We start from the raw sequence: 16,868 nt of genomic DNA, 5'->3' as shown, positions 1-16,868 counted from the left end.
GCCTTGCCCAATGTACTTAATTTGTTATCACCTGTGTGTAGACAGTCTGTATGTGTTTGGGGGGGGGGGATCCGTGTATCATTCGTTTTTTCCATATTCAACTGAGAATCCAAAATTGGAAAATGAAAAACGATTCGTTATTTTGTTATTTGTTTATGAATCTGATACCAAAAAACAGGGCCACACACACACTGCCAAATAGTGCACAGAGGTGTACTAACTAGCATCGTTCATGGAAGAAATGAATCACGAATCAAAAGAGACAGGTTCATGGTGTGGGCCACTGTCATTAAAAATGTCACTTAAAACAAAGATGCCCTTCGTAGTCCAAGTGTGACAAGTGAAGGGCTGCCCCCCTGAAAGCAAATGAAAGTTATTCCACAACGGAGACAATGATGTGAATTTGTATGGGCCGCCCATCACCTTTTCAGCAGAATACCACATTTTCAAAGTAGTGGAAACAATACTACCAAGTTTGTTTATACTCTCACGCCCAATACTGGTAAAAGGTAAGTCTTGAAGTCTATGAGGATACACCAACGCAGCTTCAATTGAACACCATGGTACATTAGATTGCTGGTCCATCCAGATCTGGACCGACCTAATCTGAAAAACCCAGAAACAGAATTTTATATTTGGTAGAGCCAAACCACCATTACATTTGGTGCGCTGCAACGTGGACAGGCTAATCCTTGCATGTTTTCCCTGCCAAATAAATTTGGAGATCATAGAATGAGCTTCGTCAAAGAATTTGGGGGGCGGGGGGGGGGGCAGAGATGGGCATTATAAAAAACATAAAACTGAACCGAGGTAAGACATTCATTTTAATTACTGGGATTCTGCCCAACAAAGAGATTTGCAAGACACTCCATCTTTGTAGATCTGATCTGACCTTCTGCATAAGACTATTAAGATTATCCTGACCAATCTCTGAAAGAGAAGCATGAATTTTGACCCCTAGGTAAGTAAAGGAGGAACTAACAGGGATGTTGGGAGGTAATGAAATTTGACCTAATCTATTGTCAAGAAGCATCAATATTGATTTCGCCCAATTAATTTTATAACCTGAGAAATTATGAAAAACAGTTGTAAAATATGAGGAATTGACTCAGCAGCGTTAGAAAATTAAAGCAAGATATCGTCAGCATACATTGAAATATGATGATGAGAACCTAGTATTGTAATGGGAGAGATGGACTTTTGTTGACTTTGTTGAACAGCTTGTGCAAGGGGCTCAAGGGATAGAACAAATAACAGAGGGGAAAGGGGACATCCTTGCCTGGTTCCCCTCTGCAATTCAAATGGAGCAGACTGACAGTAACCAGTTAAGACAGATGTGTTAGTAAAGCTATATAGTGTTTTAACCATAGCAATGAATTTAGACCCAAACTGAAAATGATCAAGTATCATCCATATATATTCCCATTCTAGGCAGTCAAAGGCCTTTTCTGCGTCTAATGAAAATACAGCACAAGCATTCTGAAATGTGTCTGCCCAATTAATTATGTGCAACAGTCTTCTTATATTGTCAGCTGCTAATTGCCCTTTAACGAAACCAGTCTGATCCAGATGAACTAATTTATTAATGAAGGGTTCTATTCTAGAGACCAGTACTTTAGAATATATTTTCACATCAGTAGAAATGAGAGAAACTGGTTGAAAACTGGAACATTCGAAGGGATCCTTATTCTTTTTTAATAACAGAGAGATAAGAGCTACCCTTTGATCTCTATGGAACATGCCGTTTTGGACGGCATAATTTATTGAATCAAGGATCCGTGGACCAACAATTCTGGTGGAATACCATCTGAGCCTGGAGATTTTCCTTTTTGAAGAGATTTAGTAGCGTTCTCAAACTCTTGAAGTATTATATGTTCCCCCAGACAGTCTCTGTCTGATACATCTAGTTTTGGAAGTTGCAGCCCATTAAGAAAAGTCTATACTAGTCTATACTACTAGTCTAAAAGTCTATACTACTTTTGTATAGACCAGTGTTTCTCAATCCTACTCCTGGAGCCCCCCTGTCCTGCATATCTTCTACCTATCTTTGCTCCAAACACACCTGATTGAAATGACTAACATGCTCTTGATTAAATCAGGTGTGCTCAGCTAATCAAAAGTGCCACTGATGAGTTCAGTCAGGTAGGTAGAGCAGGAAAAGATGGAAAACGTGCAGAGCAGGGGGGTCCCAGGAGCAGGACTGAGAATCAGTGGTATAGACTATAGCTGGCCCATGATCTCTATTATAACTAAACTTCATTCGCTAATTTCGGTTTGCTTTTTGGTTGAAGTAACGTTACTGGTTATAGCGGGATGCAGGCTGGAGGAGCTGCATTGCTATAGAGGAGTCATGGCTCTTAAGATGCTTTATTTTTGTCAAACCACTTCAAGAGCTTGAGAACGCTACTAAATCTCTTCAAAAAGGAAAATCTCCAGGCTCGGATGGTATTCCACCAAAATTGTATTCAGTGATCTGGGACACTGTTGGTCCACTGATCCTTGATTCAATAAATTATGCCGTCCAAAAGCAGAAGCCCAGGATGGTTAGACATCCATAACTAAATTGCTACCGTCTAGCTGCAACTCCACAGTGAATGACGATGTCGTTCTCGCCAACGTAGCATGGTTGTTCAGCGATGCAGTTGGTCTAGTGGACTGGAGAAATTGTTCTGCTTCCATTAGTGACTGCAAAAGAAGCTGCCTACCTCCATAGACCACTTTGATGGTCGCAGGGAACAGCATTTTTTTCTTTATCTCCGAGAATCCATTTCTGTTTGGCGGTTTCTGCGCTGTAATCTGGATAAAAACGAGCAGTGTCCTGGCAGTGTTTGAGCGGGTGAGCAGCCCTCGCCTCCTTAAGAATCGCCTGTGTTTTTTTTTTTTCTCAAGTAAATGAGAAAACCGCCGGAGAAGGAAAAATTCTATTGTGTCTTATATTTTCTTGTGAGATATTCGGCACACTGAAAATGTGTTCTCATATACACAGCAAAACAAAAGAGAAGGTTCTACACGGCAAAATGACTGAGTTAGCAGAGAATGAAGTAAGCTCATTTCGAGGTAAACAAGAGAACTGCTAGTGATACAGAAATATAGGCAGGCATTTCACCACCACTAAAAGTTGATAATTTTATGTTTTCTGATTAGAGCACAGCAAAACTAACATGCCTTCTGTACATGGCAAAACAAACAGGAAGGTTCTACATGTTAAAATGACAAAGTTATTCAGTGGAAAATAAGGTAAACCCATTTGGCCACAATTTGCAGCTTTTGAGTTCAAGAGGTTAAAATGGTCGTTCACTATCTAGCTGTTACATGGGCAAAATTCCTTTATCTAGTTTGCTTTCAAGGTAAAAATCTGAAGAAGTTCAAAGGATCTAGTTTGCTAGTACATAAATATGAATCACTTCATGTGTTTTTAGAAACAAGGTCTGACTGAGCCATGGTCTATTTTTTTTTTCTTTTCATACACTACCTAACAGTAGCATCTGTCATGATGCTTGGTTAGCTTGCTAACACCCTAATTTGCAGATTTCTCACTGGCAACTAGCCCCGTAGGCTAAACTGCAAGTAGGTTAATGTTGGATAGGTAGCTAGGTTAGTTTAAATAAGCTTGCTAGAGAGAAATGTCATTCATTCACAGAACATCTGATTGTGTCTTCTAGCATCCAATTCACATTCAGCAAGCCAGCTAAGCAGACTAACCTGCCAAGGTAGCTTGCTAGGAATATACACTAACTTCAACTATGAGTACGAGTAATTATTGTTCAAAGGTGAGAATATTTAGATCAGATATATTTATTAACGTGAGATTAACGCGTGCAGAATATTGTATGTACATGCTATCTGGATATAAATTAGAAATCATTTTGCACTCCAGTTGTGACAATATTCACTGATATTTATATTGACTGTTTTAATATCATTGCATACTGACAAACAAATATAGCTAATTGGTCCATCCCACATCATTAAGAGTTAAGTGAAGTTAGCCAAGATGTAAATGTTACTCTTTCTTTTGAGGAGTAACTAGTAAGTAAGTAGTTCTTGGATTAAGCCAGCAAATAAACTATGCTGTGTGACAATGAAATAACAAACGTTGTCTCAAAAGCAATCTTGTTGAACACATTGTTGCTTGTTGCTCATTCTTTGGAAAGCTAGTGAATCCAGCAACACCATTTAGATAATGTCAGGAAAGTTACTACAAGTATCCTAAAAGCTAGGTATTGCTTTCTTTGTCAGTTTCATGTAATCAATACAACTTGTTAATTTCTGTCTCTCATATTGTCTTATGTAGTCCCTCTGTTCAGCCAATTATGGATCCGTTTTTATAAAACTGATATGGAGCTCAGACCCGTGGTACATCATGGATATTGGAACAGCTAGGGATTTGAAGAAAGAAAGGAAAGGAAAAAGATGTGGAAAATGTGTTCAATCATGTTTTTTATTTTCTCATCAGCATTATTTCTCAGGGGACTATAATTTTTAGTAATTTAGTGTTATTAATTTAGAGATTGTGCCATCTCATACCTATTGAATATCATTTATGGATTCTAAAGCTTAAAGTCCACCCACTTTAAAACTGGCAATGACAAAACTGGTTACACATGGTTTATATTTTATCATTATTTATACATTTGCAACACTAATTGTAATGTCATAAAATTATTATTAATCAACAAGTAAATAAATGTTAATTTATAATTCAATATCCTGTAGATGTTTTCCTCAAAAACTTTGTACATGAACATTCTATTAGCATGCAATGTCTTTTTTTTCTTGCTATCACATTTTGCCTCCCCCTACTTATAAAAACAATCCGGGTCCCTCCCCCATAAAACAGTGCTGAACAGATTGCTTTAGTGAACACCAGGATGAAGTCAAACACATTCCACGACCTCCATGGAGCTCAGCCGTAGAGAATGCACTCTATTGACTGAGCCATACCGGAGGCCACTTATGACATTTAAGACAAAATGGAACAGTTCTTTCAAGCCCATGTCTCAGCATTCAAAGTCTACCCTCACTTTTATCATTTTATTTTGTCATCGTCATTACTCGTATAGAGGTTTTAGGTTACTTATTAGATAAGTGGACCTGCATGACTTTGGTAAAGTAAATTTTAAAACGGATTTCAAACCAAATTAATGTATTATGTAAATAATTCAAGGTATAAAAGCACCGTAACAATATTACCAGAACCTAATAAATCCATATAACAAAGTAAAAGTGAGCGTGCCAGTAATGTTTCAACATAATGCACTGTCAAGCCATCAGTGAATCAAACTGTAGTTGTTCCAGGGCATTTTTACATTGGAAATTATCACAAAGCACAGAGGACAGAGGAGAATACATCTGCCATATCGAGCAAACAAAAAACACTAAAAACCCCGGGTCACTTGGGGGAAAAAATGGACAATTATTCCCTGACGCTGGGAAAAGGCGAGCCTTTGAAAGCTGGTTGCAATGTTGTAATGCAGGTTTGTTGCAAGATGACAGAGAATTGAGTGAATGTTACTAGGACCTTCAGTTTTACATAATCACAACATCATTTCAGGAGAAAATACTGAAATAACATGATGACAGTGTAATACTGAGAATGCTTGAGAATGGTTGCAGAGGGAACATACCTGGTGTGGAGTTTTGTCAGCAAAAATCAGAGCTGAGCCCCCATCCTCCTCCTCTGGGTAGTCTGGGAAATTTCCTGTTGCATCACTGTAAATACAAACACCTTCTTAATTCCTGGACAGTTAAAGGAAAGTGAAAGCATGAAAGCCACTATAACAATATGTAAATCATAATGGTGTTCTTTTAGTCTACACTTACATTGTTTCAGCCGGTCAATTTTTTTACTCACCTCGTGACCAAGCTACACTGTCACGTCAGCTTTCCATGACTTTTATATTGACATACATAGATCTAATCTTACTCTTCTCATCTAAATTCAGGGAAATTAATGTGGACTAAATAACCAGTGCAACTTTCTTTTTTTTTTTTTTTTTTTTTATTTTTCCATTTTCTGGCCAATTCCACGATATTTTTGGAATGCCCAATTTGTCATCGATGTTCGGTCCCATTGCACAACCGACACTGTCAATCGCGTAAATAGAGTAAATGATTATGCTTGCGAAACAGTGCAGATTGTCTGTAGTTTGTGTGCTTGCGAAAGCTACAACGTGAGATTGTTTAATTAACAAGGATGGCAATTTGAATAATTCAGTGGCAAGTAATCCCAAAGCTTTCCCTTAAATGTTCCACATTATAGCTTTCTTGTGTTACGAAATTCAAACTACAAAACAGAGCTAAATTTAGTTAGATCGATTTAATTTACTGAGAATAAACTTTTAGGTTAGGTTGAGTGCAATGAACAATAATGTTTAGTAACACAGACCTCACAAAAGCTGTGATGCGTCATGAGCATTTAACGTAACTTAAATGTAATTAAAATCTTTGTTAATTAAACACAAGCTACAGACAATCTGCGCTGTTTTGCGAGCATGTTCATTTACTCTACGCGATTGGTGTCAATTATTCTGTTAATTATTTGTTTTATTGTTAATCAAGGAGGATAAAGGGGAACAGGTTGAAAGTAATGATAGATTTAAAGGTAGTGTTTCAGCTTGTGCTTTGCCGAATACCATATTCGGATTCGGCTCCACCCCTAGTGGCTACATGAGATTTTATCCAAATTCTGTATTTTTAAATGAGGTTTGATGTCACAGAGAAAAATGTTTGTAATGTCTAAGACCTCAGTGCCATTGTGGTTATTTCTGTACGAAACCCATAAAAGGGCCTAGTTCTGTGGCATACAGAAGTTAGGCATGCCTTGCCAACCTGTAATACGTCTGCTATCTCATTCTGGGTTGCTATGCTACTAATTTTAAATATGGACAATTATTTTTCACCGCAGGTTACATTTAAAACTATTGGAAAGCTGAAATTTCATATCCCTCCAGGAGCCAGCACATTAACTTTAACAACCCCTCCCACAATTAAGCCATTGTTGTCCTCACAGGCACTCAATGAACCACTGCCGGATCTGCTCTTTCATGGTCTCTCTCATGTCAGGTCCCTCCACTTCTCTGAGCTTCTCAGCTATGGTGATAGTTGTCCTTTGGAAGTCTTCTTCATACTCAGCTTGCTTCTGCCATCTGTAGGCCTTATTAGCCTGAGCAGCAAGTAAGGAAGAGCAAAGCTGGGACTGGTCAGAAGCCAGGACCTGAGGAGAACAGCATATGTAACAGAGAAGAAAATATGTAATTTTGACATGCAAGTAGTGCAATTCACATCTTCAGTATAAAAAATTCAGCTGAAAACATTTATACTACTTTTTTTATAGCCTGACATGTCAAGAATATATCACAATATTATAAACATCTGTTATGATATATTGTGATATATTCATACAGAGAGAGAGAGAGAGCGAGCACATTGTAATTATTTGCTGCAATTATTTTGCTTTGTCTTTAGTTATGGACAAATCATGCATGACTGAATATAGAGGACATAAGGCCAATGTGTATACCTGGATCAACAGAGTGTAACCGTACATTCACACCTGGAGCGGCGAGAGCATCAAAATTCGCTCTGGCTGCCCTGCCAACAACGTTGTCAAAGAAGTAGACACTCTGACGTAGATGGCTACAAGTTCGTTCGGAATGCTTGGTGTTGGAAACATTATTTAAAGGGGCTGCAAAGCAAACAAACGTGTTGACCGGTATCTTTTTGCCGACTGACCACAAGTAGGGTAAGTTAAACTTACTAAATCTTTTAAATGTGAAGGTAAGAAATCGAACGATGAAGGATGAACGATGAAGGTAACGAAATAAACTAATTAAAAGCGATTTGTGTGGTGTGACTTTTGTGTTGATGCTAAGTGTGAAGTCGAATTTCAACATGCAGTTTATTAGACACGTTTACTAGTCCTTACTGTAACCTACATTAAAGTAAATAATGGGAAAACCTGCCATGGCAATTATCAACCTCTGCTCCATTGCGCTTGGGCACTAATGTTTGGTGGGAACAAAAGTTTACAAGGTTGTGTTCTGTAGAATTCTCTAGAGCGGAGCACAACCAATTCCGATTGGTTGCCGTCGAATCGCGTCATAGCTCATTATCATAGAGTTGCCCGAACTTCAACTTTATACTGACGCCCACACTGCCCAAGAGGCGCCGCCAACAGTGGCCTCCGAGAGACGCTGGCTCACATAGAAAATTAATGACTTCCGGTCGCTTTAATGCTTTCACTGCACCCGGTGTGAACGTACAGTAACAATCTTGCAGGAAGTGAACCTAAGACACAGCTCTACATACAGGGACACAGTTTTACAAACCCACCGCTATTTTAACTGTTCTATAGGCATAATCTGCCCAACACTGTACCTCTATCAACTAGAGACTATGTTTCCCAGTTTTGGCGAAATCTGTGTTACTGTTAAATTGGCACTTCGTCTTTCCATTTAGCTACTTGTCAGGTATCGCTATGATTAGTTGAAGCAAAACAACTACATTTCACTAATGGCGATATAAATGACAACAACAACTAGAAAACTCAGAACAGTGTTTTTGAATTGATGCCAGATGTCACAATATGCAAGACAGGACTGATTGTCACTGGAGACATGACTCTAAACTTTTTAATATTGACAACTAGGGCTGCAACTAAGACGAATAATCTATCAATTATTGAATAATACAAATAATCGACTATTCGGATTATGAATCGCACAATTAGGCTACTCAAATTATTTATCTATCAGCTTTTAAATTTAGCTTGAGGTTGTTTTAGGCATATGCTAACTAACAATAAAGACAATAAAGATGAGAACTTCAATCAAAAATATGTCTTTTAATGAATGGTTACTAGGACTAATTCAGTGAGGGCAGTTGCTTGCTGGGGAGTACAAGCCTGCTTTGTTTGAAGAAAGACATCCATGGTAGCATTAAGAGATCCAATAAACCCATAAATTCTTTGAATTAAAATGAATGCAACCCACATTGGGCCCACGTGTGTAGACACGAGTTGTAGAAATCTTTCGGGATTCAGAAAGTATCAAATTCTCCGGTGTTCTCTAAACTTGTGCACTCGGCAGCAACACTATCTCCAGCCATAAATTTCGCCATGACAACAATGCAATGTTAAAGCAGAGAATTTCTAAATAGCAGACGGGCTCTGGTTTAACATTGTAAAGTTAGGGCGCATTTGGAATGTGAACAGGATCGTTTTGAATAATAGGTTATTATTTGCTACACTGTATGTGCAATGTCATTAATAATTTATTGATCAAGAGAAAATGTATTTCAAAATATAAAACGTTACAGCTCATAATGTGAAGTAACATCGCTTTTAACATTAACATTAGCTATACTAGCTAGCTAACTAACTTAACGAGACGAGTCTTCATCATCCAGAGAGTCAACGTGCCACCTCTTCAGATGCTCAAGCATAACTGATGTGCTCCCATGCCAGGCAAGGTCAGGTTTGCAAATGTTGCAGTTCACAACCTTCTTGGCAGAGTTAACCCTTTCGCGCGTATAATCACACCGGTGTGATTAGCCATATAACACGCATGCTAGCACTGCTGCAATTACAACACGAGATTCTAGCTAATGTCAGCTTTGAGGAAACAGCGATTTAACATTTTATAAATATAGCAAATGCGGTGGTGAAAACTATGAGAAGCTTAATAACGCTAATGAAAACAAACAAACCATACAACGTAATGTGCGCTACATAGCATAAAATAAGTTACGTGTGAAATGGTTAAGAGTGAAATGCTCCCACACTTTTGTGGTCTTTGGTTGTTGGTCGTGAAGGTGTTGCCATCTCTACTGTTCACTCCAGTAAAGCAACGTAACTTAGACTACATGTCTGAGCATTCCATGTCAGCATGAAAAACACACGCAATGACGTCACCAACTAATCTACAATTAAATTCATTGACAACTAATTTGGTCATCGAATGTAGTCGACTACGTTGATTATTCGCTGCACCCGTATTGCCAACACAATATTATTACGAGTAAAACAGCTTGTGTGAAATTCACAAAGATCTCTTAATCCTCCTCGACCTCTGCGCTGCGTTTGATACCATCAATCACCAGCTGCTCATCACCAAGCTCTCAGAGATTGGCATCTCTGGGACCGCCCTCTCTTGGTTCAGGTCCTACCTGACCGGTAGATCTTCCCAGGTCTACTAGAAAGGCTCCACCTCCACACCCACTCCCCTCACTACAGGTGTCCCCCAGGGCTCTGTATTGGGACCCCTCCTTTTCTCCATCTACACCAATTCACTTGGTTCATTCATTAACTCACATGGTTTCTCCTATCACTGCTATGCTGATGACACTCAACTAATCGTTTCTTTTCCTCCCTCTACCCCCCAGGTCAATGAAAAGATCTCTGCCTGCCTGGCCGACATCTCCAGATGGATGGACTCCAACCAACCACCTCAAGCTTGACCTGGACAAGACTGATCTGCTGTTCATCCCGGCCAAGCCCTCTCCTCTTCAAGAGCTCTCAAGTTACCGTTGACGGCACCACAGTAACCTCCTCCACATCGGTGAAGAGCCTGAGTGTCACCCTCGACAACAGGCTGGACTTCAACGACTATATCTCACAGAGAACACACTCCCGTCGATTCCTTCTCTTCAACATCAGGAGGATTCGGCCTTTTTTGACCACCTACTCCACTCAGCTGCTTGTCCAGGCCTATAAACAAAACAGTATAAACCCTTGTCAATTGACAAAGGAATTGTGATAATACAGCTACTAAGCAAGTTGGATAATGATGCCAGATGGTGTGGCATGGAATGGGACACGTCTCATGCACACTCTGCCCAACCAGAAGTCGCCAACAAAACTGGGGTAGTGGTTCAGCATCATAGCCAACACCACTGTGGTCATCCCTGCTGCAGGTCCCTGGAGAGCAGCAACTGGCATTTCTCAGGCTGCGTGCAGAGACAGCATGCAAAAATGAGCACCGGCTGCTGCCACTCCAGCCCATCAGTGGGGAACGTGGAGGGCAGCTGCACCTACCATCTTACAATGATTAACAGTCTCCCTGTTTAATTTCCATCGGCTAAAATCAACATACTATCCACCAGTGATGGAGAGGGAATTTACATGTGCTCTGCTCCAGGACGCTGGTGCTATTTTTAGCCTCACTTGACTGTTCAAATTGAAATCTGCACATTCTGTTCCATTCTGTGTCAAACAGGTGATTTTTTTTTTGGTTCATTCTCCATCTTGTGTATGTTTCTGTGCAGCCCACCTGCATTGGTCCTCCCCATCTAGTGCCACGATAGAATATAAATAATTTTGCTGATAGCTCTTAGATAAATGCATCTGACTGACTACGTCCAGTTATTTAAATACAGAGCAAGACCATAGTTATAGTTGGTGGTAGAGCAGACAGATCCACAGATAGTAGAACAATGAAACTACCTAAGCAAGGATACAAAAGGTAGACAACAAATTACACCTCACAAAATATTGACAAAAGAAGTGTGTAATCAACAGAAAACATGTCAATCCTCATTCCGGTAGTTGGCTTTGCCAGAGAGTTTTTGGGCAATGTTTACATTGGGTTTCATCCAGGCTTGTCTTGCTATTTGTTTGGCATTATGTGGGCCAGTGAGACAAACACTTCCACATTCTGTTATGTCACAGACCAAACCTTCATATATTCCACGTGCAGGACAACAAGGATGTGTTACTCCAGAGTGGAGCTTCCTGTTCACAAATTTCTTCTCTATGTAGTGCATTACATAGCCTATACTATATAGGGAACAAAGACTAGTGAACAAGTGTGTGATCTGAGACAAAGACTAAGTCAATAGAGTTTTTTCTTTTTTATGGATTTTTTTTTTTCATTCACGGAGAGTGCACCAAAAATTCTGTTGTGCTTATGTACAATGATAATAAAGGAATTCAATTCAATTCAATTTAGTTTGGGTTGGGGCTTCCAGAAGACTGCTGCTGCAATTGGCAGTTGGGATGCTGCTGATTAGTGTGGGTTTTGGGAAGAGAAGAAGAAAGCTGATACATGGATCAGCAGACAGTTGCATTCAGGAAGTGGTCTGAAATATTTGCAGGCCAGTGCCCCGAGTCCAGTGTTATTGAGGATGAAATATTCTATAATATTCTATAATATAATATAATATATATAATTGTTTGTTGTAATTTAGCTGCAGCAGTAACAACCCAAGGGTGAGAGTTAGCTGCTACCATTGTTTGGGCTTGGACTGGTGCAGCAGACTGTAGGTATGTATATGTGCAATTAATACATTTGGAGTAGCCACTGTGACTATTTATATGACAGTGTTTTTTTTATCATGAGCTGTATTGTGGAATGTAATGTCAAACGTGTGTTTATTGCAGGTTTGTCTCTCTCTGTTGTAAAGGGCTGTTTGTTCACAGATAATTGTAAATGTGGTGGTGCTGCATTGAAAATCCTTGGCCATATATAGCGAAGATGTCACTCACTTGGTATTGATGTGGCTTAGCGAATTACAGCTGTGTAGGTAGCTACCTAGCCATTATAGTGGAAAAGCAGATTTATCGGGACAATGTTCAAATGTGAATAACTTGCTACTTGGCTAGTTAAATGTGAATACTGATTCATACACCTGCCTTTATCATTACATATAACTACTGAACTAACATAGCTATTGACAGGCATCATGACTGGCACAACTATGCAGAGAGGGAGCAGTCAGTTGCCTTGAGGATAGATCTGGCAGGGGTGTACGGCTTGAAAATTGCTTGGAGATACAGTGGAGCTCAATCAGTTCCACTCACTCCCCTCTAAGGCTTGCACCAAGGTTTTAAATTGATGCAAGATGTAAAAGGTAGCTAGTGAAGTAAGATGAGCAGAGGGGTGACATGAGCACATTTGGGTTTAGTGACACAGGTAGAGACTCTGAACTAAAAACTGTGTAATGCAGGTGATGAGGAAGGTGCCAAAAACATCAGTTGTTTAATCAGTCAATGCTGTTTTTGGCACATGTGTAATGGGAGTGAGTCCTCTGTTCCTTAACAACAATAAATTGTAACAACATGTAAGTTGTTTACGGTTTTAAAAACGTAATGATGTATTTTTGGTTTGTTGTAAATAGTTCTTCTGGCTTTATTTTTTTCTTGCACTATTGGAAAAATAAATCCCTCACCAGAGGCGTGCACATCAACTCTTGTGCTGTTCTCATTACTACTTCCACTGCTCGACCATCCCGTCACAGATGATATTCAACTAGACAGCGCAATCAGTGGTTGAATTAGGTGCAGGACACACAATTAGGTGCTGAAATGGTTACAGCTAACTACAGGTTTATAGGCCTCTGCTCCTATTACTGCCATTTTTAGGCTTTTACACAAAGAGCTGCGACTTTGATATAAATACTGATGCAAAAGCATGCACCATTCTCCCGGACTTCAGAGTGTGAGGAATATTTCAAATTCTTTCTGAAGACCTGTCTACATCACCAGTACTGACTTACCCTGACTTTGCAAATCCCTTTGCCCTCTACACAGATGTGTGTCATGATGCTACTGCCTCTGTCCTTGCTCAGGAGCAAAATGCGGTGGAGTGGCCTACACTAGTCATGTGTAAATGAGAGTGTAAATGCTCCATCTTTGACAGAGAATGGTGGGCAACTGTATGGTAGGTCAGACACTTCTCACACTGTGTCACAGGGCCCTCCTTCAGTGTTGTCACAGACCACTGTCCATTGCTGGGTGTGAGGCAACTTCCCATTGAATGAGACTCAACAGATAACTGTATCTGCCACCATACACACCTCAAACCAGGGGAAGAGGCTTCTCTGCATGCTGTCATTCCAAAACAAGTTCTAAACAACAAGAGAGGCAAAATATAATACATGTTGTCACTCTACACAATAATGACTATTGTAGTGACTTTTTATGTACTATAAAATGAAATATGTAGTGGTGTGACTCATGTCTGCTATCCTGTTGTCAAGTTCTGCATGAAAATCTATGTAAAGAGTGTTAAGAACAGTGAAAGTTTGAATCAAATGAATGAATAACTCCAGGCCGCTAGCTAGCTAGATAATTCCTAAATGCCCTTGCAAATGAAAATATAGGTAGCTAGATGAAGGTCTCAACACTTCTTAATTTCCACATTAACACTAATCAAACTATAGTAGATAGATGATGGCAATAACTGATTTCATCACCTTTGATTTGTCAGTATTCACATAAAACAGCAGTAGTAAAATGTGTCACAAGATGCCAGCTCAATCAGGGATTTGTGGAAAAATGAAGAAAAATGAATCTCTTCGACACAATGAACCATTTAAATTAAATTGACGTAGTAAATGTGATCTTTACTTGTAGATAGATGCCTAATTATGAAAGATACCATCAGTATGTGCATATATATGTTTGTTCTCCTTCAAAAACATTGGATAACTACAGTAAAATATCAATACTCTACACTTAGGACACAACACATCCAGTAAATATGATGGCATTACAGGCTGTGTTTCCTGCGCTGTACAACTATGTAAGCAGGATCCAACCATTTAAATGAACAAAGCTTTATGCTTCAGGAGTTTCACTATGGTGTAATCACAAAAGATATGGATTTATGTAAGCCTATTTTGGCTTCCAGCTGCCAAATGAATAATTTGAGTATCTCATATCCTCACATAGAATACATCCACATTGTAGTTTAAATTATGTCCATGTTTACTGCATTAAATACAAATAATGAATGATGTGACCGTACTGATTTTGTCTTACGTAGCTTCGAGCTTGTGGCATAGAAATCATGCAGGTAACGTTTTTTTTTTTCCATTTTGAAGAGCCTATTTTAAAACACAAACAGTTCATGAGGCCCATAACATATGCAAGAATTTGTGGAAGGGAGTGAGTCTGTATCTTCAGCTGAACTTGTCTTGATGATGATACAACCATTGATCACAGTATAAGGGTTTGTGATCACAGACTTGTGTCAAATGCCCAAAGTGTCAATGAAACAACATCAGTTGGAAGACTAATGCCTACATTGACAAACATGAATTTATGGTTTCACTGGAGCATATGTGAAACATAATTTTGGTTTGAGGAGAGGGGGAGTGAGCTCTGTGGCTGCAGAGTCAATGAAACGATGTGGGTTTGAAAACATATTCTAACGTTACATCACAACAATTGACCTTTGGTGATTATTTTCAATTAAATGAAGTCAGTCTCATGCAACACCTGTGGAGATTTTATAAGAAATTATATGACTACTTGTCTCAGACAGAGTACAACAAATTAGCCTGCAAATATTAAAGCTGATGGTGGTACTATGAATTTACATTAATTCAAAGTGGGGTATGCATTAACATTTAACTAATTAACAGAGGCTGAGCAAAACATTGTTGCACACCAGTTTAACTACTTACTTAGTGGTCAATGACTGTCAACAGGATCATCATCAGTATTTGGATATTACAACTTTTTATTTTATTTATGTATTTTTTAGTAATAGAATATTCAAGACATATCATATTCCTTCCTCTAAATATACAGATGACATTTGACTAAGAAAGAAAAATGGCAAAAGCAGCCCCAAATGCCCACTACCAGGGATGCAAGAAATATGTGGCAAGAGCTTTATCCACTGACCCGCTTCTCCGCTATACAAACAACAGTCAAAGGGCATGCAAGCTATTTATCAAGCATTAAGAACAATCAGATCAGTTTCATGGATAATGTTTTTGTTGATATTTGTTTCTTGCTAACAGTATTGCAAATTTTTTATGATATGTTGCTAAAAAATAATACAGATGTGGGGAAGGTACATTTAGAAGAAATGTATTGCAAACTAATATTTGACAAGAAAATAACTCATAATATCTGATTTTCTGATAATCATATCTGACTAATCAGCTAAACTGATACACTGTATCAATAATAGAAATTCACAAAATGAGATTCATCAATGAGATTCAACATCAACCAGTTCCCTGTTTCCCAGTTGTACTCTTTACTCATGTTTCCGCCCCTCTCTCTCACAGACAAGGGCAGGAACAAAATGCCTTCTTACAGTTTCAACACATTAAAAAACAAGACTCAAACTAATGTATTTGACTCTAACCTTACAAGTTATGACCTTTTTGTCAATGCTTTTCTCCTAATAACAGTACTGCAATGACTTTGGTAACCTGTAGCTGGAAATAAAAGACAGTCTTGGGGAAATTTCAAATATTTAGAAATAAAATATTTCACAATAATAACGTCAGTATTCTTGTTGATTTACTGTGTTGCAATTTTTGCACATGTAAAAGCTAAGGATCATGTGGCATGACCTGGATTAACACATATATCTTCAATGTACTGCACTGTACTCCAGTATAGACAGGAAAATCTAAGTAATTTAAATTAGCAAAGCAATTGGCATTTTCATTTTCATTATATAGCAGGCAGCATTCGGAAATTCCAAGTGCTGAGACATGGTTAAACTCAAATATGGGATACAACGCTTAAAATGTAATGGCATAAAGAACTTGCTTCATTTGAGCGCTCGAACCTTATCTTCATAACACTCCTGCTTTGAAAGGCTCAACACTGATTCAAACCTTGAGGTCAACTCTCCCATAACTGCTGCACATGTATGTTACTTGGTTTAAATTGCTAGCAAGCTAATGTTAGCAACAGTTATAATATTTACATTGCAGTCTGACAGTGCACATATGACCATACTCCAGGGACCACGGAATGCAGAATGTAGATACATGACTGTACTTCCCAAAGATTTAAACTTACCATGCCCAGAAAAACCATCTCTTCTTCTCGGTCCCTCTTTGTTTTCTTCCTCTGCTGGTAACCTTTCCACACCTGTGACAGAGGAAACCTTTCATTG

General features: G+C 38.8%; 1 protein-coding gene across 1 annotated transcript in view; it reads right to left on the bottom strand.

Moving 5' to 3' along the window:
* zgc:153738 (uncharacterized protein LOC558115 homolog) overlaps positions 1-16,868 on the bottom strand; it is a 76,187-nt gene that overhangs the window by 38,225 nt on the left and 21,094 nt on the right. The window contains exons 5-7 of the mRNA XM_036522031.1: positions 16,772-16,843; positions 7,011-7,216; positions 5,628-5,712 (exon numbers count right to left, since the gene is read on the bottom strand). Coding sequence (XP_036377924.1) covers positions 5,628-5,712; positions 7,011-7,216; positions 16,772-16,843 — 363 coding nt within the window. The remainder of the gene's footprint in view (positions 1-5,627; positions 5,713-7,010; positions 7,217-16,771; positions 16,844-16,868) is intronic.

The sequence above is a fragment of the Megalops cyprinoides genome, chromosome 2, assembly GCF_013368585.1.
Source record: "Megalops cyprinoides isolate fMegCyp1 chromosome 2, fMegCyp1.pri, whole genome shotgun sequence".
Classification (NCBI taxonomy): Eukaryota; Metazoa; Chordata; class Actinopteri; order Elopiformes; family Megalopidae; genus Megalops; species Megalops cyprinoides.
The sequence above is the reverse complement of the archived record's forward strand: the minus strand, read 5'-3'. Positions and strand labels throughout refer to the sequence as shown.